General features: G+C 41.7%; 1 protein-coding gene and 1 long non-coding RNA gene across 24 annotated transcripts in view; one reads left to right on the top strand and one right to left on the bottom strand.

Moving 5' to 3' along the window:
* MACF1 (microtubule actin crosslinking factor 1) overlaps nucleotides 1–24164 on the top strand; it is a 338748-nt gene that overhangs the window by 138086 nt on the left and 176498 nt on the right. For 16 of the 22 annotated variants that reach the window (XM_077844667.1, XM_077844648.1, XM_077844651.1 and 13 more), the window contains exons 3-6: nucleotides 4624–4713; nucleotides 6949–7044; nucleotides 9021–9098; nucleotides 12817–12909. In XM_077844667.1, coding sequence (XP_077700793.1) covers nucleotides 4624–4713; nucleotides 6949–7044; nucleotides 9021–9098; nucleotides 12817–12909 — 357 coding nt within the window. The remainder of the gene's footprint in view (nucleotides 1–4623; nucleotides 4714–6948; nucleotides 7045–9020; nucleotides 9099–12816; nucleotides 12910–24164) is intronic. The other 6 variants (XM_077844666.1, XM_077844665.1, XM_077844663.1 and 3 more) reach the window with 1 other exon arrangement.
* On the bottom strand, nucleotides 8124–23156 carry LOC144281827 (uncharacterized). 2 transcript variants are annotated; one of them, XR_013350211.1, is made up of 6 exons: nucleotides 22951–23156; nucleotides 21881–22037; nucleotides 15564–15978; nucleotides 15218–15310; nucleotides 11510–12086; nucleotides 8124–8942 (listed from the first exon to the last, which is right to left on the bottom strand). It is a non-coding gene; the product is annotated as an uncharacterized LOC144281827 (long non-coding RNA). The 2 variants fall into 2 exon arrangements; XR_013350212.1 differs by lacking the exons at nucleotides 8124–8942; nucleotides 11510–12086; nucleotides 15218–15310; nucleotides 15564–15978 and adding an exon at nucleotides 20485–21015.

The raw sequence follows: 24164 nt of genomic DNA, 5'->3' as shown, positions 1-24164 counted from the left end.
TTATTTTTTTTTAACTCTTAGGATTTCATATGTATCATACGCAGTGTTAACTCAGAATTTTTTATTTTTTAGCTATTGGATTTTTTCTTAAGAGATTTGTGGAAAATTTTAGAGGCAATTTAGTGTGTGCAGAAGAGGGTAAAGACTTTGGAATGGGACAGACCTGGACTTTATTGGCCTGGCCATTTACCAGCAGATTTTATTGACCTGGCCATTTACTAGTATGTGATCTTGGGATGTGAATTGAGCCCTCCAAATCTCATCTCTGTATCTAAAAATTTTCTGACATAGAAGCACTAGTAAGTATTAGCTAGTACTTTATCCTTCTCTAGGCAGAGATATATCCAGTATGCTTCAGAAATAGATTGTTCTCTGTTACTGAAAATTCTCCAGGGAAAAAAACACTCCTCTCCTTGCCCCCATTACTTCCTTCTGTATCTCTCTTATATAGTTTTTCATAGTTATTTAGTCCTAATCAGACAAAGACTGAGAGACATAATAAACTAGTCTCGCTAAATTTCTTGTAAGGTGGTTGAATTTTGCTGTTCTCAGGTATAAAACAACTGGGATTTTTAGAAGGAGATGTTGAGTCCTCGATGTGAGATTAACTTTATATTTCAAAGTACTACTTTTTCCTTTTCAGTACTCTGTGGTATTTAGTGTCCTGTTGATAATATGATCTCACTTGGTCCTCATTCCTACTATAATTTATTTAAATAATTTTTTAGTGCCCATTCCTGATTTTAATGCCCTATGCTCAGGTCTTATCTATCAAAAGTAAGTTGCTCATTGTTATCACTTCTCTTTTTAACCCTTAATATTAAGTATTTAATATATTCTCTGTTTATTTTTTTAACCTACCATTCATATGTAATCTGAGTTCTGTTTTACCACTCTTTAGAAAGTGAGTCTCACAAAAAACACCATTATTTGTAAAAAGACTAAAAAACCCTTTCTTGGTCCTCATGCTTGTCCTGGAGCATTTGATACTGGTGATCATCCATTCCCTCCTTGATTACCCTTTCTTGTTTTTTTTCCCTACCTCTCACTGCCTTTTTTCCACCCCCTATCCTTTGTTGATTGCTTTTCCATCTCCTGCTTTCTAATTTTGGCTATCCCCACAGGCTTAGTCCTTAGCACTCTGCTCTTCTTTCTTGCCCCAAGCCCTAACGGCCAGCATTTCCCATGTCTTTAGCTAGCACCTCCACGCATATGACTTCTAAACTTAAGTTCTCAGCTGACTCAAATTGAATTCTGGTATTTTCAGCTGCTTCCAGAACATTACTGTTTGTAGCTCCTTTGCTGCTGTTTTAAATTCAGTATATTTAAAATTGAACTTTTCAGGGTCACTGACTGGCTCAGTTGGTAGAGTGTACAGCTTTTGATCTTGGGTTGTGAGTTCAAGCCCCACATTGGGTGTAGAGATTACTTAAAAATAAAATCTTAAAAAAATTAAATTAAAAAAACTGAATTTAAAAAAAGATTTTATTTATTCATTTATTCATGAGAGACACACAGAGAGAGGCAGAAACATAGGCAGAGGGAGAAGCAGGCTCCCTCCTGGGAGCTGGATGTGGGACTCCATCCCAGGACCCCGGGATCATGACTGGAGCTGAAGGCAGATGCTCAACCCCTGAGCCACCCAGGCACCCAAAATTGAACTTTTCAAATCCACTTTCTTCCCAACCCTCACGACCTGCTTGTTTCTGTTGTGCAAGTTTGAAATCTTAGACCCATTTGAGGGAGAGCTCTTAAAATCTTGGAGCCAGGTTACATGGGCTCACAAGAGCTGAATACTAATTCTATGCTGATTGCTAAGCATAGCCATTATGAAAAATTAAATTATATAAACTTACAATTAAATTATATTTAAAATAAATGCAATAAATGCTCAAAACACATCACCTCGTAATTATTTTACTACATGTTAATATTGTCTATGCTCTTGAGGTTAATTATGTCTGTTGTATCTCTGATGAAAAAGTATATAGTGGTGTGCTGTTGTACATTTCTTCCCAACATTGCGTTTAGTGGTATTATATTAGTGGCTGGAATTTGGTCATGGTGGGAGTATGTACATCATGGAAATCAACAGATGCTACAAGTCTGAGCTAGATGTGTTATTTTGTTTAGACTTGAAGTAGTGGAGAAATTGTTAATATTGCAAATTAAAATAAAAAGTGTTATATCTATATTCATATTATGAATAGCACAAAAATATTAAAGAAATATTCCTTCAGTGTTTGAAAGCTATTAACCAATTCATTATGAACCATTTTCTCCAACTGGTGATAATCTACCCATCACCTTCTTAATCCTTCACTCACACAGGTACAAGCACTCATACCTTGCATATTTCTACCTCTGTACCTTATGTGCTGTGGTTTTATGATCTTTTGTCTTCTGTCTAAACATTTTCTAATCTTTCCAGGGGTGCCTGGGTAGCTCCGTTGGTTGAGTGTTCAACTTTTGATTTTGGCTCAGATCTTGATCTCAGGGTCATGTGATTGAGCCCTGCTTTAGTCTCTGCACTCAGCACGAAGTTGGCTTGAGATGCTCTCCTTCTTCTGTGCCTCCCCCAGCTCTCTGTCTCTCTCAAATAGATAGATAAAATCTTAACCCCACCCCCGTCCTTCTAGTTCGTCCTCTTCCAGAAAGTATCACCAGCTATTTCCAGCCTTTATCTTTTTTTTTTTTTTTAAAGTAATCTCTACACTCAATGTGGGGCTTGAACTCACATCAAAATCAAGTCACATGCTTTACCCATTGAACAGACAGCCCCCATAGCCATGATCTTTTCTGACTCTCATTCTGTTTGGAATGTTAGAATATTATAATTGGAAATGACTGTAGTACAGTTTTCCACTCAAATGTGGAAATCCTAGTATCCCAGGCTCTGCTTGAAAATTTCAGTGACTAGAAACCCACTGCTTCTGGAAGTAGCCCTTTTTATTGTCTAGAGAACTATTTATGTTGGAAATGAATCTTCTTCCTTATTATACTTGCCACTAGTCTTCTGATTCTGTGTTGTGTCACTCAGTGAAGTTGTCACTGGACTTGGAACGAACCAGAAAACCTACTGCCACTTCCTGCAGCTGTGTGACGTTAACTTCTCAAAGTCTCAGTTCCTTCTGAGGATACATAAATAAACGTCACAGGGCAGTTGTTTGGATTAAATAAATAAAATGAGACTCTGACTGATTATAAAGCACAGTAGTTAATGGCAAAGACTAACTTCAGAAAAGACCAAACTGAGGCCAGTTTTTCCACTTGTGACCTTGGGCAAGTTACTCAACTTCTCTTTCCCTTGTTTCTAAATGTGTAAAATAGAAGTACTACCTACTTTGTCAGTGTCAGAGAGAGCTGAGATAATGTGTACAGCATTCAGCATGGTGTTTGACATTAACCACAGATTTTCCCAAAGTGAGATGTTTTCCCACGGTTTCAAGTTATAAAATTGCAATTGTTATTTTCACAAGGAAAATCACCCTCAAAAGTTTTTTTATTTCTTTTGAGAGAGAATAAACACAAGCAAGAAGGGCAGAGGCAGAGGGAGAGACAGAGCATCTCAAGCAGACTCTATGCTGAGTGTGGAGCCCAACCCAGGGCTCAATCTCCCAATCCTGAGATCATGACCTGAACTAAAATCAAGAGTTGGACACTTGACTGTGCCATCCAGAAGCCCCTAAATGGATAAATCTTTTTTTTTTTGAAAGAAATATTTGGTAGGAGAGGAGTTAACATGTAGATACATCCCATGAAACACTGGGTACCTAGCATTTTTGTTCCCTTCGCTCTCTGGAAGGCTTTTCTTTTCTTTTCTTTTCTTTTCTTTTCTTTTCTTTTCTTTTCTTTTCTTTTCTTTTCTTTTTTTCTTTTCTAAGTTTTTATTAATTTAAATAATCTCTACACCCAATTAGGGCTCAAACTCACAACTTTGAGATCAAGAGTTATATGCTCTTCCGGCTGAGCCAGCCATGCTCCCCCTGAAGGCTTTTCTGATTCTGACTGGACTCATCTGTCATTGGCCATTATATCACATTTTGGTCCAGAATAATTCTTGAGGGTTTTAGGATGATTGACTCACCATCTCCTTGTCCAGACTTTTTAGAACATTGTTTACAGTTGGTTAGAGTATGTAATAGATCTGGCTTTACATCACACATACATTTCTGTTAAGTGTTACCATTTCATATATATTGTACTGCAAACTGAAAATTCCTGAATTTTATTATTGTTTGCTGTTTCAAATTCTTTTTTATTTTATTTTATTTTATTTTATTTTATTTTATTTTATTTTATTTTATTATTTATTTTAGATTTTATTTACTTATTCATGAGAGACACACACAGAGAGAGAGGCAGAGACACAGGCAGAAGGAGAAGCAGGCTCCATGCAGAGAGTCCGATGTGGGACTCGATCCCAGGTCTCCAGGATCACACCCTGGGCTGCAGGCGGTGCTAAACTGCTCCGCCACTGGGGCTGCCAGTGAGAATATTCTTTAATATTTAAAAGAATATTTATTCTTTAATCTTTGTTTACCTAGAACCAGAAATTCTCGTGTAGATAATAAAATAATTCAAGATCAAATAAAAATCAATCTGTTTCACTCTTACACACAGGTCCGTAAACACATCAATGATCTTTATGAAGATCTGCGGGATGGCCACAACCTGATCTCTCTGCTGGAGGTCCTCTCGGGCATCAAACTGGTGAGCTTCTCCCTTTTTCTCATGAGTGACCTCACAAATGCATCCCTGCTAATGACCTGCTGGTCCATCTTGTTGAGTGCCAGGACGGTGGCCACCACTGCCTGCTTTCTGTTATGATAGAGGAAGAAGTAGAGATATTATTGGTGGACTTTGTTTCTAACTCAGACTGAGTTTTAAAATGATGTAATTTTATCTTAATGTGAATTGATGTATCATATTATTTCTTGATGGAATTAGGTATCAGTTTTATTCCCCTCATATCTGCATTTTTTTCCTCCTTACTTGTTCTTTATCTGTTTGTAGAGATAGTATTTAGGAACAGTAGATTTCACATTTAAGAGCTATTTTCAGAGCTATTTAGAGTTATTTTCAGGGTTATGTAGAGATATTTTTTCCAGTTCACCTCATACTCTTCCTTCTTTGATTCACCGAGTCTTACAGGTTTGGAAAGTACTCAAGTAAAAAAAAAAAAAAAAAAAAAGGAAGTACTACAGTTAGTATCTGAGCACAGCCCAAGTTCCTTGGATAATTAAATATGCCTGCCTCCTCCCAAATGTGTTAAACATTGCTTGTGGGAAACACCTACATAACCGAAGGCAAATCCTGCCCAGGCTTCTTGGCTTGTCGGATGATAGTTCTTATATTTGCTTTGAGGAATCAAAATAACCCCACTCGTTGACTCTTTGTTCGTATATTTGAGCCTAATGGAAGCAGGTGATCCTCTGCAGTTTGTGTTCTGCCTCTAGTGTCATAGATAACATATTTTTCATTTAGAAAAGTCCAGGTCTGAATACTGGAAACATCTCTGGGAAGAGAAAGAACTGAAGCCCAGCCCACTCACTGCCTTTGGTGAATTCTTAGTCATTGTTTGTTGTGTTTCAAGAAGGGAATTTGTCACATTAAATTTCGCTCCTTAAGTAATATTCAATTTCTTCAAGGATTGAAGCTTGGCTTCCCATGGCCTTTTTGTCTTGGTTTCACATCTTTTTTGTCTTATGATAGAATTACTTTTATAAATAAAAATTTGTGTTTTTTTAAAAGATTTTATTTATTATTGAGAGACACACAAAGAGAAGTAGAGACACAGGCAGAAGGAGAAGCAGGCTCCCTGCAAGGAGCCCAGTGTGGGACTTGATCCTGGATTCTGGGCATCCCAACTTTTATAAAATTTTTAATTTTAAAATTGACACTTTTTATTAGCACAGCCACTACTGGTGAATTCCAGTCCTTATCTGGCCTTCATTTATAAATCTGATAAGTAATCAAAATGTCACTTTCACATTGCTGGACTTTATTCTTCAGCACTCACAAAGTTACAATTTGGGCATATCTGATGAACTCATAGTGATTTTCTATTGAAAATGATATTTTTGGGTGACATTGCTTCCAAACAGGTTGAAAACACTCTGATCTAATTTCTTTGCCTAGCTTTTGAAAACCTGGAGGTTGTTTATATTTATGGAGATATTCATAAGATATCATCTTTTCACTGAGAACCGTCCAAATTTCTCTTTCATGTTTATTCTCACAATCTCTTTCTCCTTTAGTTGACTCACAAAAACAGAGGGTAGACGGCCATCGAGAATTAAAGATGTGTGTCTCTCTCTTTTTTTTTTAAAAAAGATTTTATTTATTTATTCATAGAGATGCAGAGAGAGAGAGAGAGAGAGAGAGAGAGGCAGAGACACAGGCAGAGGGAGAAGCAGGCTCCATGCAGAGAGCCTGACGTGGGACTCGATCCAGGGTCTCTAGGATCACGCCCTGGGCTGCAGGCGGCGCTAAACCGCTGCACCACTGGGGCTGCCCTCTTTTTTTTTTTTTTTTAAAGATTTTATTTCATTTATTGGGGGGTGGGGAGAAAGAGCAGGAGAGAGAGGAGAAGAGCAGAGGAACAGGGAGAGAAGGGACAAGTAGACTCCCCACTGGGTGCAGAGACTGAGGAGGGACTCGATCCCAGCACCTTGAGATCGTGACCTGAGCCCTGAGCTGAAATCAAGAGACAGATGCTTAACCGACTGAGCCACACAGGCGCCCTGAAGATGTGTTGCAACATAAGTGTTCAGTATAACCGTGTGATATGGTCTTGATTTGGTTTTGCATGTTTTGGGAGGTGGGAGGGTATTTTCATATTTATTTTCACTTTTCTTTTTAAATGTTGCATTCAATTCCTTTTCATCTTTGTGTTGTGAATTTTCTGTTACTCTCTCATATCTTTGTGTTGGTTGGTGGCCAAAGGAGCCAGCAGGGCTGAAGACCCTCCGCCTCGTGAGCATGCCCTCCTGGCGCCATACAAACAGCGAGGAGCAGGAGGAGGAAGATGATGATGATGTCGTAGGTCCTTCTGGGATCCCAGCTGGCACTGCAGGGCCATCAGAGAGTCTGAGGTTCTCAAGGTCTCCAAGTAGCTCAGTTACCAACTGCCTTCTTCCCTCTGCCTCTGGGAATTTGGGTCCCAAAGAAAGTGGTTAAAACTAATTGTGCCTCTTGCCACTGTTAGATGATCCTAGAGTGAGGATTGTTTTGCTTATCTGAGAGTGGTTGGCACAAGAAGAATAATGGTGTTTGGAGGTGTCACGTGCCTCTGTGACCTGGAGACCCATACTGTTCTGCTGGCCTTGCTGTGTTTTCTGAGTCTGGATTGCAGAGCTGTGGAAAGTTTAGTTGAAGGCATGACAGTTAATTGCTCATGGTTCCACACTTGAGACTAACTCTCACCCTCTCTGCACTTCTACCCTTCAGGTTCTCACCACACAACATGTCATTTGTTTTCAAAGCAGCCTGTTGTTTGCAAACCACTCACTGCATGGAGATACTCTGCCTTGGTCAATAATATCTCTAGTTGCTGTAGAGGACAGTGATTTTTAACTTGCATGCTCTTTGTGGTGGGGAGTAGCAAGGAGTAAAGATAAGAGTGTGTAAGAAGGGCATTTCCTGTTTGCAGGCCCTAAATTATAGCCCATAACCTTTCTCCAGAAACAGAGATTAGGCAATATCCCTATTTCCTGTCCTCTTAAAGTCATTTTTTACCTTTTCAATATCCCTGCCCATTGCCGTAGATTCTTCAGTTTCATAGGCTCTGTCGTCCTTAAAGCCATGTTAGCTGAGATGACTGATAAAGAGGTTCTTGCTAGAAAGATTTTTCCTAAATCTTTGATGTAAGAAGTTATCCTGTTGCCCAGAGAGGCCTTAACATCTCTGTAAATTATCCTCATGTGTGAGTGTTGTTTAGAAATATTGGGGGCTCCCAGAGAGATGCTACTACCCATATCTTTACACGTGTTGGGTTACTTTTTGTGCAGTTCAACCTGGGGCAATGTTCCCTCTGTGCAGGCACCCACCACAGAACTACCTTATTATTCATCAGCCTTTAATTAGTGTACCACTTTGACATTTACAAATGAATTGGGTGTATATAATCTAGCAAGAATGTTGTCTCAGGCCCAATTTTAGTAAAATAAAAACAGCATTGGAAAATGAGCAGGAGAAAAGGCGCCAGAGGTAGATAGCCATCCCTGCATGTTCTCACTGGGCAAATGGATTCTAAACACTTTCGGAGGGATAACAGGGGAACTTTGGACAGGGCAGCAGAGGTACCAGAGGATGGATATGGCTTGTAAGACATCCAGGACTGAGCAACTAGTGGGAAATACCTTTATTTGGAGTATCACTGTTGAACAGCCCTACATCACATCACCAAGACTTTCATTGCTCTTGTTATCTCATACTGATGTAAAAGGTGGCTTTCCTAAACAGACACCTATCTGTCCGGAAAATAGGTTTCTTCCTGATTTTTGTCTCTCGTTTTTTATTTTTTAACTTGTTTATTGAGCATATATAACTCATTCCCTGGTTTAAAATTGGCTGCCTCTGACTTCTTTTGCCAGGTTTTTAATAAGGTTGCCTTTATTACGGCACAATATGCAGTTAGGACTTTCCACCTTCCCTTAAAATAGCATTTAACTGTGATTTCAGGAGCCATACAGCCAGTCTTTGTTCCCATTACCTGCACATCTGTATTATGGCTACAGAAGAACCTGTAGAGAAGCTTCGGCATTGGTTCAGCATTATAGTCAAAACACACTGTGTGTTCACTGGAGGCACAATGGTAAACAAGCATTTTGCAGGCCTCAGCATGGCGAGACACACAGGTCCTGCCACTAAAGGGTGCTTTATATGATGCTCCCATGGCTGGCTTCCACCATCAGGGATTCTTTGTGGTCTTTTAGTCCCTGAAATGAAAAAAGACTGGGGTCTGCATGGGTAGATTGGTGCAGCTAAAATTAACAACTCTTTTTGTTTGTCTGCAGCCCCGGGAGAAGGGCAGGATGCGTTTTCACAGGCTGCAGAATGTGCAGATCGCCCTGGACTTCCTAAAGCAGCGACAGGTAGGACGATTCCATGCTTTCTCTGCTCTGCCAGGGACTGTTGGCGTTGAGTCCCTCCATGGGGGGTTCTCAATGCTCCTCATGGGCCCCTGGTAATTGCTGCATTTGACTGGCCAAGTCTGAGTCTTATTTGCTAGTGAGCAATTGCATTATGTTTGGACAAATCATTTGGTAGTCCTTGCATAGAATCTGTGGCTTTCCTCAATGGGACGGTGTTAACAGAGAAGAGCAGGACACTAAAGATCAAACCTTATGGGGATGTCTGGGTGGCTCCGCAGTGAGCCTTCAGCTCAGGGCGTGATCCCGGGGTCCTGGGATCAAGTTCCGCATCTGGTTCCCTACAGGGAGTCTGCTTCTCCCTTTGCCTATGTCTCTGCCTCTCTCACTGTGTCTCTCATGAATAAATAAATAAAACCTTTAAAAAAAAAAAAAGATGAAACATTATGGACTCACTTTAGGTGGAGGTCAAAAGGAAGATGGGAAATTAAATTGGCAAAGAAGATAGAAAAAAAGTACATTGTCCAGGAAGAGGGAAAGCCAGAAGGCTACATGATCCTGAAAAGTAGAGGAGGGGCTGGTCGGGATTGCCGTTGTGCTGGAGCCACGTCAGACCCGAGGGAAAGATCTGAGCCATCAAGCATTGTTGACTTAAGAGAATGGTAGGAATAGAACAGAAAAGCAGATGTAGTGTTAGTGGGCCTGGATATAGGAGGGGAAGAAAGAAGTTTCCCACATGTTTTTGGACATAGGAGGAGAAGCCAGTGAAAAGAAGCAGACAGAAATGAGAGTAAGAAGGAGTCCTGAGTGATAAAATGTTAGCACTGGGAGATGCCATAGAGAGGTACCAGCTGAGTTTCTGCATCTCCTAGATAACGAAACTGGGATCTGAACAGATGAAATGACCTGCCCCAGAGCGCACAAGCTGGAGTGAGCTGGGACTTTGACCTGGGTCTCTTGCACTGGGATTCAGTAATCCTGCCACCACCTGTGCTGTTTCTCCCCCTTTTCCCCACTTCCTGTTGGAAGAAACGAAGTCCAGGGATTGGGGATGAGATTCTGAACACAGCTGGCATGGTTATCTCTGAAAAAGAAAAGGAAAATGCCCCTCTCTTTAAGATACAGGAAGAAGGAAGGAGGGAGAGATAAAGATGCAGGGGTAGTATGTGGTGGAAAGGTAGATGGATGAGGGTGTCCAAGAGTCTGTCTGCTGAGAGCCAGCTGTGTGGAAGAGATAGGTCTGGCTGCGGGTGCTAGGCAGTAGCTCGGGCCAAGCTGACATTGAATGGTATGCATGTTTTTAGAATTAGTTCATTTTTGTCACTTTTATCAGTAGTTCTCATTAACTTGGGAAATTCTTTCTCTGTGCTCCCAGAGCAGTTTACTCCCAATATAAAATCTACTACTTTATTATTTCTCTGTTTGCTGTCATGTTATGTAGGCCCTGTGAGGACCAGGAACAGGATCTACTTAACATTTTTATCTTCATCACCTGTCATAATGAATAGCCCATAACTGACACTTAATAAATATTTGTTGAAATAAATTGACAAATGAAAAGTGGTGGGAGGATTAGTGACAGTGTTTAGGGTACAGGAGAAAGCAAGATTGGAAATGTCTGTGTGTAGAGCTGGAGGGAACCTCGGGGTTCTTTTTTTTGAACCTCGGGGTTCTTAATAGCCAAGGTCGATTGAGAAGAATTGAATAGCTACAAGTCTAAATAAGAACTGACGGTAGATTTGATTACTATGATCAAAGGAGAGAATGTGTGTGTGCAGATCAGAATGGTGGATGCAGAGAAGGGCGAGGTGAACTCTGGGACAGCTCTTGGTAATGGGAAGATCCAAGTTGTAGTTGTATAGGTATCCAAATTGTAGAGTAAAAGTAAAAGTCCTCAGAATGGAGAAGGCACATGAATTGTGCAGATAGGGTAATATTTGGGTCCCTGAGATGAGTGCTAAGGTCGCTAGTTTTAGGAGTTCAGTGCTAAATCGGGTTTGGAGAGGTTGGAAGGTAGTTTGCCAAGGTAGATTTCAGGATGAAAGAGGAAGCTGTTGGATGTGGGACTGAGAAACCTGGACTTGGCTGATCCTGCATCCGACCGGAAGTGGGGAGAAAGGGGACCCATCTGTGGGTCAGTGATTAGTGATTAGAAAACGGTATTCTCAGTCTAGAAGGGCAGCTTTTCCTACCCTCAGTATATAGAAGAGCAGATGGAGATACTGGTGCCTTAATCTGTTCAGGTTGCCATAACAAAAATACTATCCACTAGGTGGCCTATAAGCAGCAGAAATGTATTTCTCACAGTTCTGGAGACTGGGAAGTCCAAGAGCAAGGCACTACTGGCAGATTCAGTGTCTGGCAAGGGCCTATTTTCTGGTTCATAGTCTGCAGTCTTCTGGCTATGTTCTCACCTGGCTGAAGGACGAGGGAGCTCTCTGGGGTCTCTTTTACAGGGGCACCATTCCTACTCAGGATGGCTTCACCCTCATGACTTAATCATCTCCCAAGGCCCCACCTCCAAATACCATCACATTGAGTGTTATGATTTAACATAATGAATTTGGAAGGGACACAAGCAGTTAGCCTGTATCAGGACACAGTAGGGGAGAAGTGACGCTTGTTTGAGGTCACTGGAATTCTCTAGAGACATGCAGATTTCAGTTCAGTTGAAGAGATAAAGGCAGAGAAAACAATTGAACAGGAGCTCCGTGTAGGTAGGACAGAAGAGGCTTGCTGAGCTGGTTTTCCAGGTATCCTCAGTTTTAGCACTGAAAGTCCCACATCCCAGGAAATCTCTGCTTCCAGCACATGGGACGGTTGCTGCCCTAGCAGGGGATAGGGCCCGTGTGTCTATGCACTTTGTGTTGTTGGAATGCAATCTTCTAAGTAAACGCAGATGCTACTGGAGGCATGGCCAGGTGTGGATATCTTCAACAGAGGAGGGAAAATGGAGGTGGGAGCAGGCCAAAGACTGGCAAGGAAGGAGAGCTTGGGGAAAAAAGAAACAAAGTCAGGGCTGTGATGACTTAATAAAAAAGCAAGTCAGGATACCATGTGCTTATGGGGTTGCCTCACTGATGGGAATGCAAATTGGTGCAATCGTGCTGGAAAATAGTTGGCAATTTCTTTAAAGCAGAACATACACCGTATGACCCAGCAGTCCCACGCCTGCACATTTACCCTGTAGAAATGAAAGCATATGCTCATGAACCTAGGAGCTTTATTCATTATTGTCCCAAACTGAAAACAACCGGAATGTTCTTCAGTGGATGAATGGGTAAACACAGTGTTGTCTGTTGATACAAGGGAATACTACCCAGCAACAAAAAGGAGCAAACTACTGGTATATGTGACAGTGTGGATGGAGATCTCAAGGGCATTATGCTGACTGGGAAAAAAAAAAAAGCCATTATCAAAGTCTTACTTATTCATACAACATTCTAGAACAAGTAAAACTGAGAACGGATCAGGGGTTGGCTGGAATTAGTGGTAGGGCCAGAGTGTGGACTACAGAGGGGCAGTGTAACATCACCTTTCTTGGGATGACATAACTGTTCTGTTTCCTATAGTATAATTACCCACATCTCTATAGATGTGAAAACTCATAGAACTGTGTGTGCATGTGCACACAGTTTAATTGTATACAATGATGAAAATCTATAAAAATTAAATCAGAAAGTCCCCAGAGCTCTGAGATCAGCTTCTGTTTCTTTTCCAGGTGAAACTAGTGAATATTCGCAATGATGACATCACGGATGGCAACCCCAAGCTGACCCTGGGCCTGATCTGGACCATTATTTTGCACTTCCAGGTAGGGCCTGTGAAGTTTGGGGCCACTGTTGCTTGGCTTGAACATTACCTAGAAAGAACTAGAAGCTGTATGGACATCCATGGGCTGAGCCCCTAGCCTTCCTTCTCTGTGTGTGGGAGTGGCTTGGGGACAGAGTAGTCTAAACCCAGGACTTCCTGCTCATTTGCATGCTAAAATGGGATTTTTTCATTTGTCTGGTCTGCGTGCTGGCAGTCGGGTAAGAAGTCTGCTCTGCTGAGTCAAAACTGGCTCTGTGGGGACTCAGAGTGTATGAAAGGTTTGATGCTTTAGGAGGGTGGAGTGAAGGCTTATAATCCTGCTTTGATGTAGACTTTTCCTCATCTCTAATGATCTTAAAACAAGCCAGGTTAATTATAGCACTGCCTTAGTCAGTTTGGGCTTCAATAGAGAAATACAGGCACACCTTAGAGATACTGCAGGTTTGCTTCTAGACCACCACAGGAAAGCACCACAAGTCAGATGAAATTTTTGGTTTCCCAGTGCATATATGTCATGTTTACACTATACTATATAGTCCATAAGTGTGCATTAGCATCAAATCTTTAAAAAAGTATGCAGATCTTAATTAAAAAATACTTTATTGCTAAAAAACTCACCCTCTGAGTTTTCAGTGAGTCATAATCACTGATTGCACATCACCATAACAGATATAATGAAAAATTTTGAACTGTTGGGAGAATTACCAAAATGGGACACAGACACGAGGTGAACAAATGCTGTTGGAAACACGGCACCGACAGACCTGATCGACGCAGGGTTGCCCCAGACCTCAGAGTGCAATAACGTGAAGTGCAATGAAGTGAGGTGCACGTATGTCATGGACCAGGTGGCTTAGCCAACAAACACTTTCTTCTTGTTGTTCTGGAGGCTGGAAGTCTGAGATGAGGGTGCAGCATGTGCAGATTCTTGGTGCAGGCACTGTTCCTGGTTATCTCCTCACAGGAGCTTGCACGCAGAGAAAGAGATCTCCTGTCTCTTCATCCTTTCATAAGGGCCTTCATCCCATTATGGGGGCTCTGTCCTCATCACCTCATCTAAACCTAATTACCTCCCGAAGGCCCCCCCACCTCCAAATATGTTACACTGTGGGTTAGGGCTTCAACACAAATTTTGAGGGGACATGAAACATTCGGTCAGTAGCAAGCACCTCAGAGGCCGGGTTTGTATATATGTACTTGTAAGCGCAAGCTTGTCGCTTCCATCCACTTGAGAGCAGTGACATCTTGGTAGTGTTCACATGGTCACACTGCCTTCCTCCTCCTGCACTTTCCTGAGAAAGCAAATCCTTTTCAAGTCTGGACTGCTGTTGGAAAAGTACAGCCTTATTTTTATGGAAAGACGATCTTGAATCATTTTAGCCCAGCCGAACAAAGCTGTTTCTCAGACAGCTGTCATACACAATTGCTGTTTATGAAGCAGACAGATTAGAGGGAGCACTTCTGGAGCCGGTAAGAAAAAGGCTAGTATAGATAACTCAGGGCTCTGGCTCCAGGGGCTGAAGCGGCAGTGGTGTCCTAGTTGGGGCACTAGTGCCACCTGCTGGGTAAAAGCAGAGCAGCAGGTGTCCCAGAATTCCTAATCACCTGAGAAAATTCTGGGTTTTGGACTTATTTCTTGAGGCTCTGGTTTGGAGGCACTGCTGACAGTCTGGAAAGTGTGGAAGTAACATGCATTTTTGTGCAACCACGGGGTGTCTTCAGGCATGTATTGGATATAGGGATAACTAGGAGCATGAACTTGGCAAGTCTGCCTTAGCAGGGTGGGAACAAGAACTTTGTTGAGCTTTCATGGAGGACTAGGGTTACCCCCCAGAGGACCCTTATAAGCCCAGGAGGAGAATTTTTTTGCTTTGTTCTTGTTTTTTTTTGTTGTTGTTGTTTTTTGTTTTTAGAGAAACTGTTTTGGTTGTTTATATTTTTGGTGCAGACTTGTCCTGTGAGTGCCCAGTCAGTGTTGGTCTCATAGGGATGAGGTGGGAGGTCTCTATCCACTATGTCTCTATTTACCCTGACTGCAACTCAAACTCTTTTTAAAAGGAAGACTCGTGTCCCAAGGAATAAGAACTGAATTGGTTAATCAACACTTTGCTGAGGACTGAGGAGATGGGGTAATGGAACTCTTCTTTTCCTGAACATCTCCATCAGGAAAAAGCTTACTCTCTCTTTCTTTAAAAATTCCTTACAGAAACTTTTAAACATTTATGAAAGTAGAGAATATAATATGAAGAACTATGATGTACCCATCACCTAGCTCAATAATTCTTAGCTCTTGGCCAGTATTATTTTACCTGTATGCTAATGCACTCCTCAAACCCCAGTAGGTTATCTTGAAAGAAATCTGAAACTTCATGTAACTTCTGTACATATGTCAGTGTGTATCTCTGAAAGATAAGAATTCTTAGTTTAAGCAAACTATTATAACACTATAAATTGAGTAATTTCTTAAAATCATAAAATATCTGGTGTTCAGATTTCCCCAATTACCTCATTAAAAAAAAAGTCGATATCTTTGAATCAGAATCCCAACAAAGTCTGCATATTGCATTACATCCTCCCCTCCACCCCCTCCTTCATCCCCTGCCCCCGCCTGGCCACCTTGCAGTTCATTGAGAAAATCAAGTCTTTTGTCCTTACAGGTTTATAAAGATGCTGATAGCATGTCTCGGGTGTCTCTTGGAACAATATCCTCCATCCCTTTGTTGTCTTGCTTTAAACTGGTGGTTTAGATCTAGACCTGAGGCTCGGTCCCATTCGGGTTCCTTTCTGGGGGATGTGGAGGGCAGGGATGGTTGAGTTGCATACTCCTATTGCTGCTTGTCAGGAGGCGCAATGGGTTCAGCTGTCATCAGCCCGATCCATCAGTTCCCTATTAGCTGTTCACCGAATAGTAGTTAGTTGTTCACCTAACTACCGATTATGTTGCTAGTTCCACTATTCCATTAGAAGTTATAGAATGGTACTACTCCAGTTCTTTCATTCCATCTTCATTATTTAGCTGGAGTGCTTCTGTAAAGAATTTCACCTCATCAATCACCCTGAGAGGTCACACCTATAGACAAAGGGCGATGACAAGATCAATGCTCCCTTCTTTCCCTCTATTTATCAGTTTTCAGTATAACTAGTTGGTTCCCTAATATTCTCCAAAGATGACAAATGAAAGTTTCTTTCTTCTTTTTTTTCTTAGTATCACTTATAACTTATGGGTTTTTAACAGACTTAAATGTATTGCAATAAAATGCAACTATCATTCTTCTTACTACTCAAATAGCTTCATCTTTGACCAATGAGAGCTTCCTAAAGTTGACTCAGTCCTTTGGCATGACTCCCATAGTCCTTTTTGATAAATCTCTTTTCTTTCTTTGTGATGGGATGTTCCAGACTTTTTTTGTGTATTTCCTGTCCAAGGCTTGAAATTAGCAATTTCTCCAAGGAACTCTCATTCTTTATTGGCCACAATCTGAATGCTACTGGGTTAGTCACTTTTTCTGTGGACAGAGCTCGCCAATATGTGTATTTTTCTCTTTTAAAAAATCATGACTTTATACTGACATGTCTGAATCAAAACTTAAATTACAGTTTTTTTAAGTTTATTTATTTTTTAGTAATCTTTATACACCTCACATGGGGCTCGAACTTATGACTTTGAGATCAAGAGTCACATGCTCTTCCAACTGAGCCAGCCAGGTGCCCCCAAATTACAGAGTTTTGTTTAACTTATTTTTACTCTATATCTCTTTTACTCATTCTGAAAAATCTTGATCCTAACAACAGTAGCTTATTACTTCTTCCCTTTTCCAGACACACACAGACCCATAGATATCTATATATAGTCACATGTGTATATTACATGTAATGTATTTGAACCAAAACAACAATCTCAGTGTTATTATTAACAATATGATTACTGGTTTCTTTGCAGTTTTCTTTGTCCTTTGTGTATATCTCCTAAGGATGTACAAATAATTATAATTTAAAGTCATTTGAGGGCAGCCCTGGTGGCTCAGCGGTTTAGCGCCTGCCTTCGGCCCAGGGCCTGATCCTGGGGTCCTGGGATCGAGTCCCACATCGGGCTCTCTGCATGCAGCCTGCTTCTCCCTCTGCCTATGTCTCTGCCTCTCTCTCTCTCTCTCTCTCTCTCTCTCTGTGTGTGTGTCTTTCATGAGTAAATATATAAAATCTTAAAAAGAAAAAAAATCATTTGAAAAAAATTTGTTTTGTGACACCGTTAATTCAATGCACAACTAGGCTCATTTGTTTTTTATTTGCCTCCACATTTTTAGGGATTGCCTTTTCCCCCTTTTAGTTTTATTTCACATTATATAGACCATCTATGTTGTTCCAAATGGACATTTTAAAAGTAAACATGAGATGAAGTCTAGCTTCTATACCTGTTCCTTCCATCCTATTTCTTCCCCTTCCATATTAGTTTGTTAACCATTTTCTAAAAAAATATTTATTTATTCATGAAAGACAGAGAGAGGCAGAGACAGAGACAGAGGGAGAAGCAGGCCCCATGCCAGGAGCCCTATGTGGGACTCGATCCTGTGTCTCCAGGATCACGCCCTGGGCTGAAGGTGGCACTAAACTGCTGAGCCACCCAGGGATCCCCAGTTTGTTAACCATTTTAAAACCCCTTTTTGGTTGCCATTCTGTTGTTTGTTTATTTTAGGAAAATATGTTCCTTTTAAAAAATGACTTTCTTGAGGTATAATTTACATACCATAAAAATTGACCCATATTCATTATACAATTCAATGATGTTTACAGGTTTTACAGCCATCACTATAACCCACATGTTAGAACATTTTCCCCATACCAGTAACACCCTTCCTGCCTGCTTACCATCATCCTCCATTCTCCTCCCCAGCTTCAGGCAACCACCAACCTATTTCCGGTCTCTATAGATTTCCCTGTCCTGGACATTTCACATAAATGGGATTATGGAATATGTGCCCTTTTGTGTCTGGCCTCTTTTACTTAGGATTAAATTTTTGAGGTTCATCTCTGCTGTAGCATGTGTCAGTATTTTATTCCTTTTTATTGCTGCGTACTCATCTGTGGCATAGATACACCATATATTTTGTTTATCTTTTCAGCAGTTGATGGACTCTTGGGTTGTTTTCATATTTTGGCTATTACAAATAATGTTTATGAATATTTATGAATATTTGAGTACCAGTCTTTGTGCGGATGTATGTATTTATTTATTATTTTTTATTTATTTAATTAATTAATTTATTTTTATTTCCCTTGGATATATACTTTGGAGAGTATCTGTGAGGACTCTCATTTCTCCACATCCTTGTCAAGGTTTGTTATTGTCTGTCTTTTGATGATAGCCATCATAGTAAGTGTGAAATGATATCTTGTAGTTTTAGTTTACAGGAAAATGTATTCTTTAACTGAATTTCACAAACATTTACAGAGGACCATCTATGAGCAGGGTCCTAGGTAGAGTCCCTGAGAGATATAAAGTGAACTAGACACAGACTCAGTCCAAGTTCACCTAAATGATTCGGGGAAATGAGAAGAGCTGCATCATAAAATAACTTGACGGAGGTTTAAAGAAGCAGGAAGGTATGAGGCAGGGAGATGGAGCATAGGATGTACTCGATAATTAACAGTTATTGGTAGCAACTTGTGATAATTATTAACACCTTGTATTTCCCATAGCTTTGACTTAGCTCACTGTACTCTGCCCTGTTACCAATTTCACTAGAAGATAAAATACTTCTGGCTGCATCTGTCTTCTGCACGCACGTTAGCTACCTGCTTTTCTCCGTTTGCTATTTCAGCATAGCTGAATGACTATTTTGTCTTTTTCGTAGGGGGAAGCTCTGCTGCCAGAGTATCTTCTCAGAGGCAACTAACTATGAATTCCAACTACTTTTCTTTGCTGTTCTTGATGACTTGGTGTTTGTCTATATTAGCTAAATGTTTGGGAGTGTGAGGAAGGGTTCCCTGCTTGGAAAGCTTTTGGTTGGCTGACAAAGGGTTATATAGGGCCTCCACTGTCCTTGTCTTGCTTCAGAGAGAGTGTGACATGTCTCTTGCTAGTTATGGATTATGCTGTTTTCTAGTCTTTTGTTATTGAGTATCCGTTAGCTGTTCTTACCGATGACACCAAAACTATGTAAAGCCAAATAGAAATGTAGAATAGAGCTATCAAATGCTAGGGGATCAGTAAAATAATCATTATAATCTCTATGGTCGGTGCTAATGAAACATTTCTTTTTTTAATGTTTTTTTTTTTTAATTTTTATTTATTTATGATAGTCACAGAGAGAGAGAGAGAGAGAGAGGCAGAGACATAGGCAGAGGGAGAAGCAGGCTCCATGCACCAAGAGCCCAACGTGGGATTCGATCCCGGGTCTCCAGGATCGCGCCCTGGGCCAAAGGCAGGCACTAAACCTCTGAGCCACCCAGGGATCCCTAATGAAACATTTCTAATACAACCGACTTTCTTGCTCCCTCTGACCCCCCTGGGTAAATACTGTCCTGAGGTTGATGTAGATCATTCCCATATATTCTTCTGTACCTTTATGACAGATGAGGGATTCATAAACACCATGTACTGTTTTTTTTTTTTTTAAAGATTTTTTAATTTATTTATTCATGATAGTCACAGAGAGAGAGAGGCAGAGACATAGGCAGAGGGAAAAGTAGGCTCCATGCAGGGAGCCCGATGTGGGATTCGATCCGGGGTCTCCAGGATCACGCCCTGGGCCAAAGGCAGGCGCCAAACCGCTGCGCCACCCAGGGATCCCCCATGTACTGTTTTTATAGTTGACACAGGTCCTATCTTCTATATACTCTTTCTTTTTTAAACTAAACTTTGTTTTTGAAGTCTATTGTGTTGATAAAAGAGGATCTGATTTGTTCATCTTAACTAATTTATGTGGACTATACTGTGAGTGGAGCCCCTTGCAGCTGTGTGACACAGCTGCTATTTGCAGTTTATTTCTTACCAGTATGAAGAAGGCATTCATTGCTACAGTGAACATCTGTGTACATGTGTCCTTATGCATATAGGAAAGTGGGTTTTTGTTGTTGTTTTTTGTTTTTGTGTTTTTTGGGTAGATACCTGGACTGGAGTTGCTGCGTTATACGCTTTATTTTGGCAGATTACTATCAGAAGCAGCGTGTGACACAGTGTTGTGTTGGATAACACCTACTTCTATTTGAATGTTTATGTGTTGTCCGGATCCCTGTAGTTGGATGCCAACTTAATAATGGATTTTTTCTCTTTTGTTCTCTTCTTTGCCTGGCTTAGAACAGGTGCTTAATAAATATTTGTTAAATGAATGAATATTTTATAAATTTGATCTTCTCAAAGCTGTGGGGTGGTTAAACTAGATAAATAGACTGTGATGGCCATTTTCCAGTGCTCATTGTTCAGATGAGCAACTGAAACAGTCCAACTGACATTTTTGGGTTACACTTTCAGATCCAAATAATAGGGTTTCTTGTCTCTTGATTCTGTCCAAACTTGTTTTAATGTTAGGATTTATAGTTTTTCTAAAAATAAATTCTTCAAAATCAGAATCTGACAAAATTAGCTTTCCAACTCTCAAATGTTTATTAGATGCTAGGGTACATCTATCACTCTGAAATTAAAAAAAAATTCAGAGTTAAGGTGAAGAGTGGTTCTAGCTGCTTAGATGCGAAATTTACATTTTTGTGCACTTTGTGGCACTTGGTACTTGACATATAGATGAGGCACCATTCATGTTTGTGGAATGAATGAATGAGCTCGTTCACTCTGGCTGTATCCATGGGAGAACTGTGGGCAGTAAACAGTTAACTAAAAAAAGCTAGAGCAGAAGACCTGCAGAATGTCTGTGTCCTAGTCACCCCTGGTCGGCTGCTTTCCCAGAAGGCTGTGTGTTCAGAGTGCAGGCGAGATGAGAAAAAGGTCCAGGGGGAGGTCTTGGTGATCAGAGTTAACTTACTTAGTGGAATAGTGGAAGCAGAGCCCGTGTGAAGTCAAACAAGACTCAGGGTGCCTGGCTGGCTCAGTCTGTGGAACGAGTGACTCTTGATCCCGGGGTTGTAAACTCGAGCCTCATGTTGGGTATAGAGATTGCTTAAAAATAAAAGAAAAAACAAGCAAGGGGGAAGAAAAAAGCACCTAAACTTTGGACCCTAGAACAGATCTACTTTCCTAAAAGCCTAATCAAGAAAGAGTATATTAGGATCCTAGTGGTGGTGGTGGTTGAGTGTCTTCTGTCTTGTAGCTTAATAAATAACAAATGGGAAGCAAAGGGATTTACTATAGACTGGGCACTGAGCCTAGGACTATTTGTAGGGGTTGTCTCATCAGCCCTCTCGCGCCCCCTTACGCAGGATGTAGGATCCACATTTTACAGGTAAGGAAACTGCACCACCCAAGCAAGTTAGGTAGTTACTTAGCTATGAAGTTCCTGGAGCTGGGAATTGGCACCTATGCCTACATTACAGAAAGCTCTGCTCCTTCCTTAGGCCAGTTTTCCTCTGGAGCAGAAAGAAATGAAGGCCTGATTTGTCCAACATACGTAAGAAGTTTAAAAAAGAAAAGGCTCATAGAAATAAATATGCTAGACTTTGTCAGGCCTCTGTGTCAGCAGCCGGCAGACTAAGCAGCTGTCTTTCTTGCCCTGGAGTCGAGCGGTTTCAGGAATTTGATTTGCTTGTATTTCACGAATAAAATTCAAGCTTGGGCCTTTGGATGCGCATCTAGGAAGTTCTATAGTTGTAGTTCTCTTTATTGGAGGAGCGAAGGGCTGGTGCCTGCCTATAGAATTATGATGTCAGGGTTATTGTGCTGATTAAATGATTTCCTGTAGTCTGAGTGAGTTTCTTTCCCATGCTGGTCTCCTTGTTTGGTTTCTTGCTATGGTTTATGACCAACATAAGATGATGCTGCGGCTTTGCACTCAGCTGTAGGAGAAGGCCTGGGGAGAAACACTTACCTCAGTGGAGGCAAGGTGGGTGCAGGGGCTCAGGAGCAGTTGTGAAGGAGCTGTTGCTTTAGGATCTCTTGCTGCTTTCCTTATGTGGAGGCCATTTCTCAGGACTCCAGGAGAGGCGGGCAGGACTTACACAGAGCCAGGCTGTGGGGTCTGGATCCTGTTGGCGTAGAATAAACAGTGGCAGTCGGGAAAAAGCACATACAACCTCTTCCCACTCCATCCAGAGCCCCTTGGGTTGGGGTCTTGTGTCATCTGTCAGACACTGTACTAAAGACTGAGGTGAGTGAATCCCATTGATGTAACGGGGATTTTTGAATCCAACTTCTAAGACTTGAGTTCAGACTTCCTGCCCCACTGCAACTTGATAAAAACCACCTGGGCCTCATTTTAGCAACTTCCTCTCTTACTCCCAACAGCTAGTGTTCTCTGTTTGAGCCCTTGGTCCATGTGAGTCTAGTTGACAATTCAGAACAGTGGGTACCTTCCTGTTTTACCTAACTGAGGACACACCTGTCCCTGCCACAGTTAGAACACAGTGTAACATGAGGTTGAAATTAAAAGTCTTAAATAGGAGTTTGCCTACAGGCTTCACCAGTTACCAGCCGGGTAGCCCCGAGCAAACCTACCGAAAAGAGCAGTTTTGACCGATAATGGTTACCGTCAGAATTAAATGAGGTAAAGCATAGCTTAGCACAGTGCTTGGCACCTAACAAATGCTGGGGAGAAAAATGTCAGCCAGAGACATTACTGCTGAGCACCTGTGTCAACTCTTGTGCAGCAGAGATGGAGCTTCTCTGTTGTATTTGGAAGCTATATCCTTTTTCATGGAGCTTCCTTACACAATACTCAACCCATTTCTGAGTGTCCCCTCTTTGTCATTGGCTAACAGAATTGACGGATCTATCTGTTGTCTTTCTTCTGTCTCTCTCTGGGAAGGCAAGGAAGAGGGCAATAAATACTCTATGAAGCTAGATCTTTAAAGTCTGCGCCTTAACTGTGAGGAGGAGGCTCAGATTATATTTTGTTTAGAATAATCTTATTATTCTGACCAGAAAAATTTGAACATGTACCTGCATGGCTTGATATTTCCTTTTGGACATCCTGGAACAACAATTGAAATCTCTTTCCATTCACAGTCTGGGGGTGGCAATAATGGCAGCGTCTCCAGCCCTGGTTCTTCTTGGCCTTTCCCTGCCCGGCTGGTAGCAGCAGGCTGGTTTGCTTGTTCTTCCTCCTCCTCGCCTCTTCCTCCTCCTCCTCCTCTTCCCCCCCCCCCCCCCCCCCCCCCCCCCCCCGCCTCATGTACCCTTCTTCCGTGGCCTTCCCGCTTTCCCCTCCCTTTCCCCTTTACTCTTACATCCCACCCCCTTCTCCCCACCCTCCGGAGGTTTTCCCCTCCCCTGGTTTCTAGCTCCTTTTTGCTTTCTGTTTGTGTTTCTGAGGGCAGTGCTCCAATTACCTCATATTTGGAGAGAGGAAGCAGCAGCCAATCCGGTTTCTGTCTGCTTTTAGGTCAAGTGATTTCTGAACTGCAGTGAGATGCTTTGAATTTGTCTTGTTGCAGCTCTGAGCCTGTAAGATGGCTGTCTGAATCGGCAGCGGCTGAGAGAGACAGAGAGGCGGGGAGGGAGGGAGAAAGAATTGGAGGGATTGCCGGCATAGTGCGTGTTTTTCAATGTGCATCGAATCCGATGAAGCCAAGGTTGGGATTTCTCTGGGATACCAGGACCGGCTTAGCTGCGTTTTTGATGAGATTAGGAGAGGAAGGCGATGGGAAATTCACTGGGCTGTGTTAAAGAGCCGAAAGATTCACTAGCTATTCCTGAGAAGGCTCCCATATCTCCTAAGAAAAGGCTTCGGTTTAAAAGGAAGTGGAGGGGGAAGAAAACCCCTACTCCAGAGGTGTCTCATGAGGAAGAACCCTCGGAAGGAACCAGAGTCATCGAAGAGACAGAAACCCAACTGAAGTTAACAGTGAGTCTCCAAAAGGAAGAAGGGGCAGGAGGGGTAGAGCATCCCCCCGCAGACGTTTCGCTGCCTCGGGACTCGGCCCCCAGCTCAGGGGTGGGTGATCAGGGGATGATCGTGCAGGTGAAGGAGAGATTCCAGGGGGAGATCCAGACTGCTCACCTTTTGTTAGAGAATGAGTCATCAGTTGCCGGAGGGGTCTGGGATTCCCTGGAAGAAGGGATGACTGTCATCGCTCACCTGCTTGATAACCCAGCAGAAAGGAACTGTGAGAAGTCAGTGAGCCAACTGGTGGAATTTCCGAGGACAGCATCCT

Source organism: Canis aureus, chromosome 13 (genome assembly GCF_053574225.1).
Source record: "Canis aureus isolate CA01 chromosome 13, VMU_Caureus_v.1.0, whole genome shotgun sequence".
NCBI lineage: Eukaryota > Metazoa > Chordata > Mammalia > Carnivora > Canidae > Canis > Canis aureus.
The sequence above is the reverse complement of the archived record's forward strand: the minus strand, read 5'-3'. Positions and strand labels throughout refer to the sequence as shown.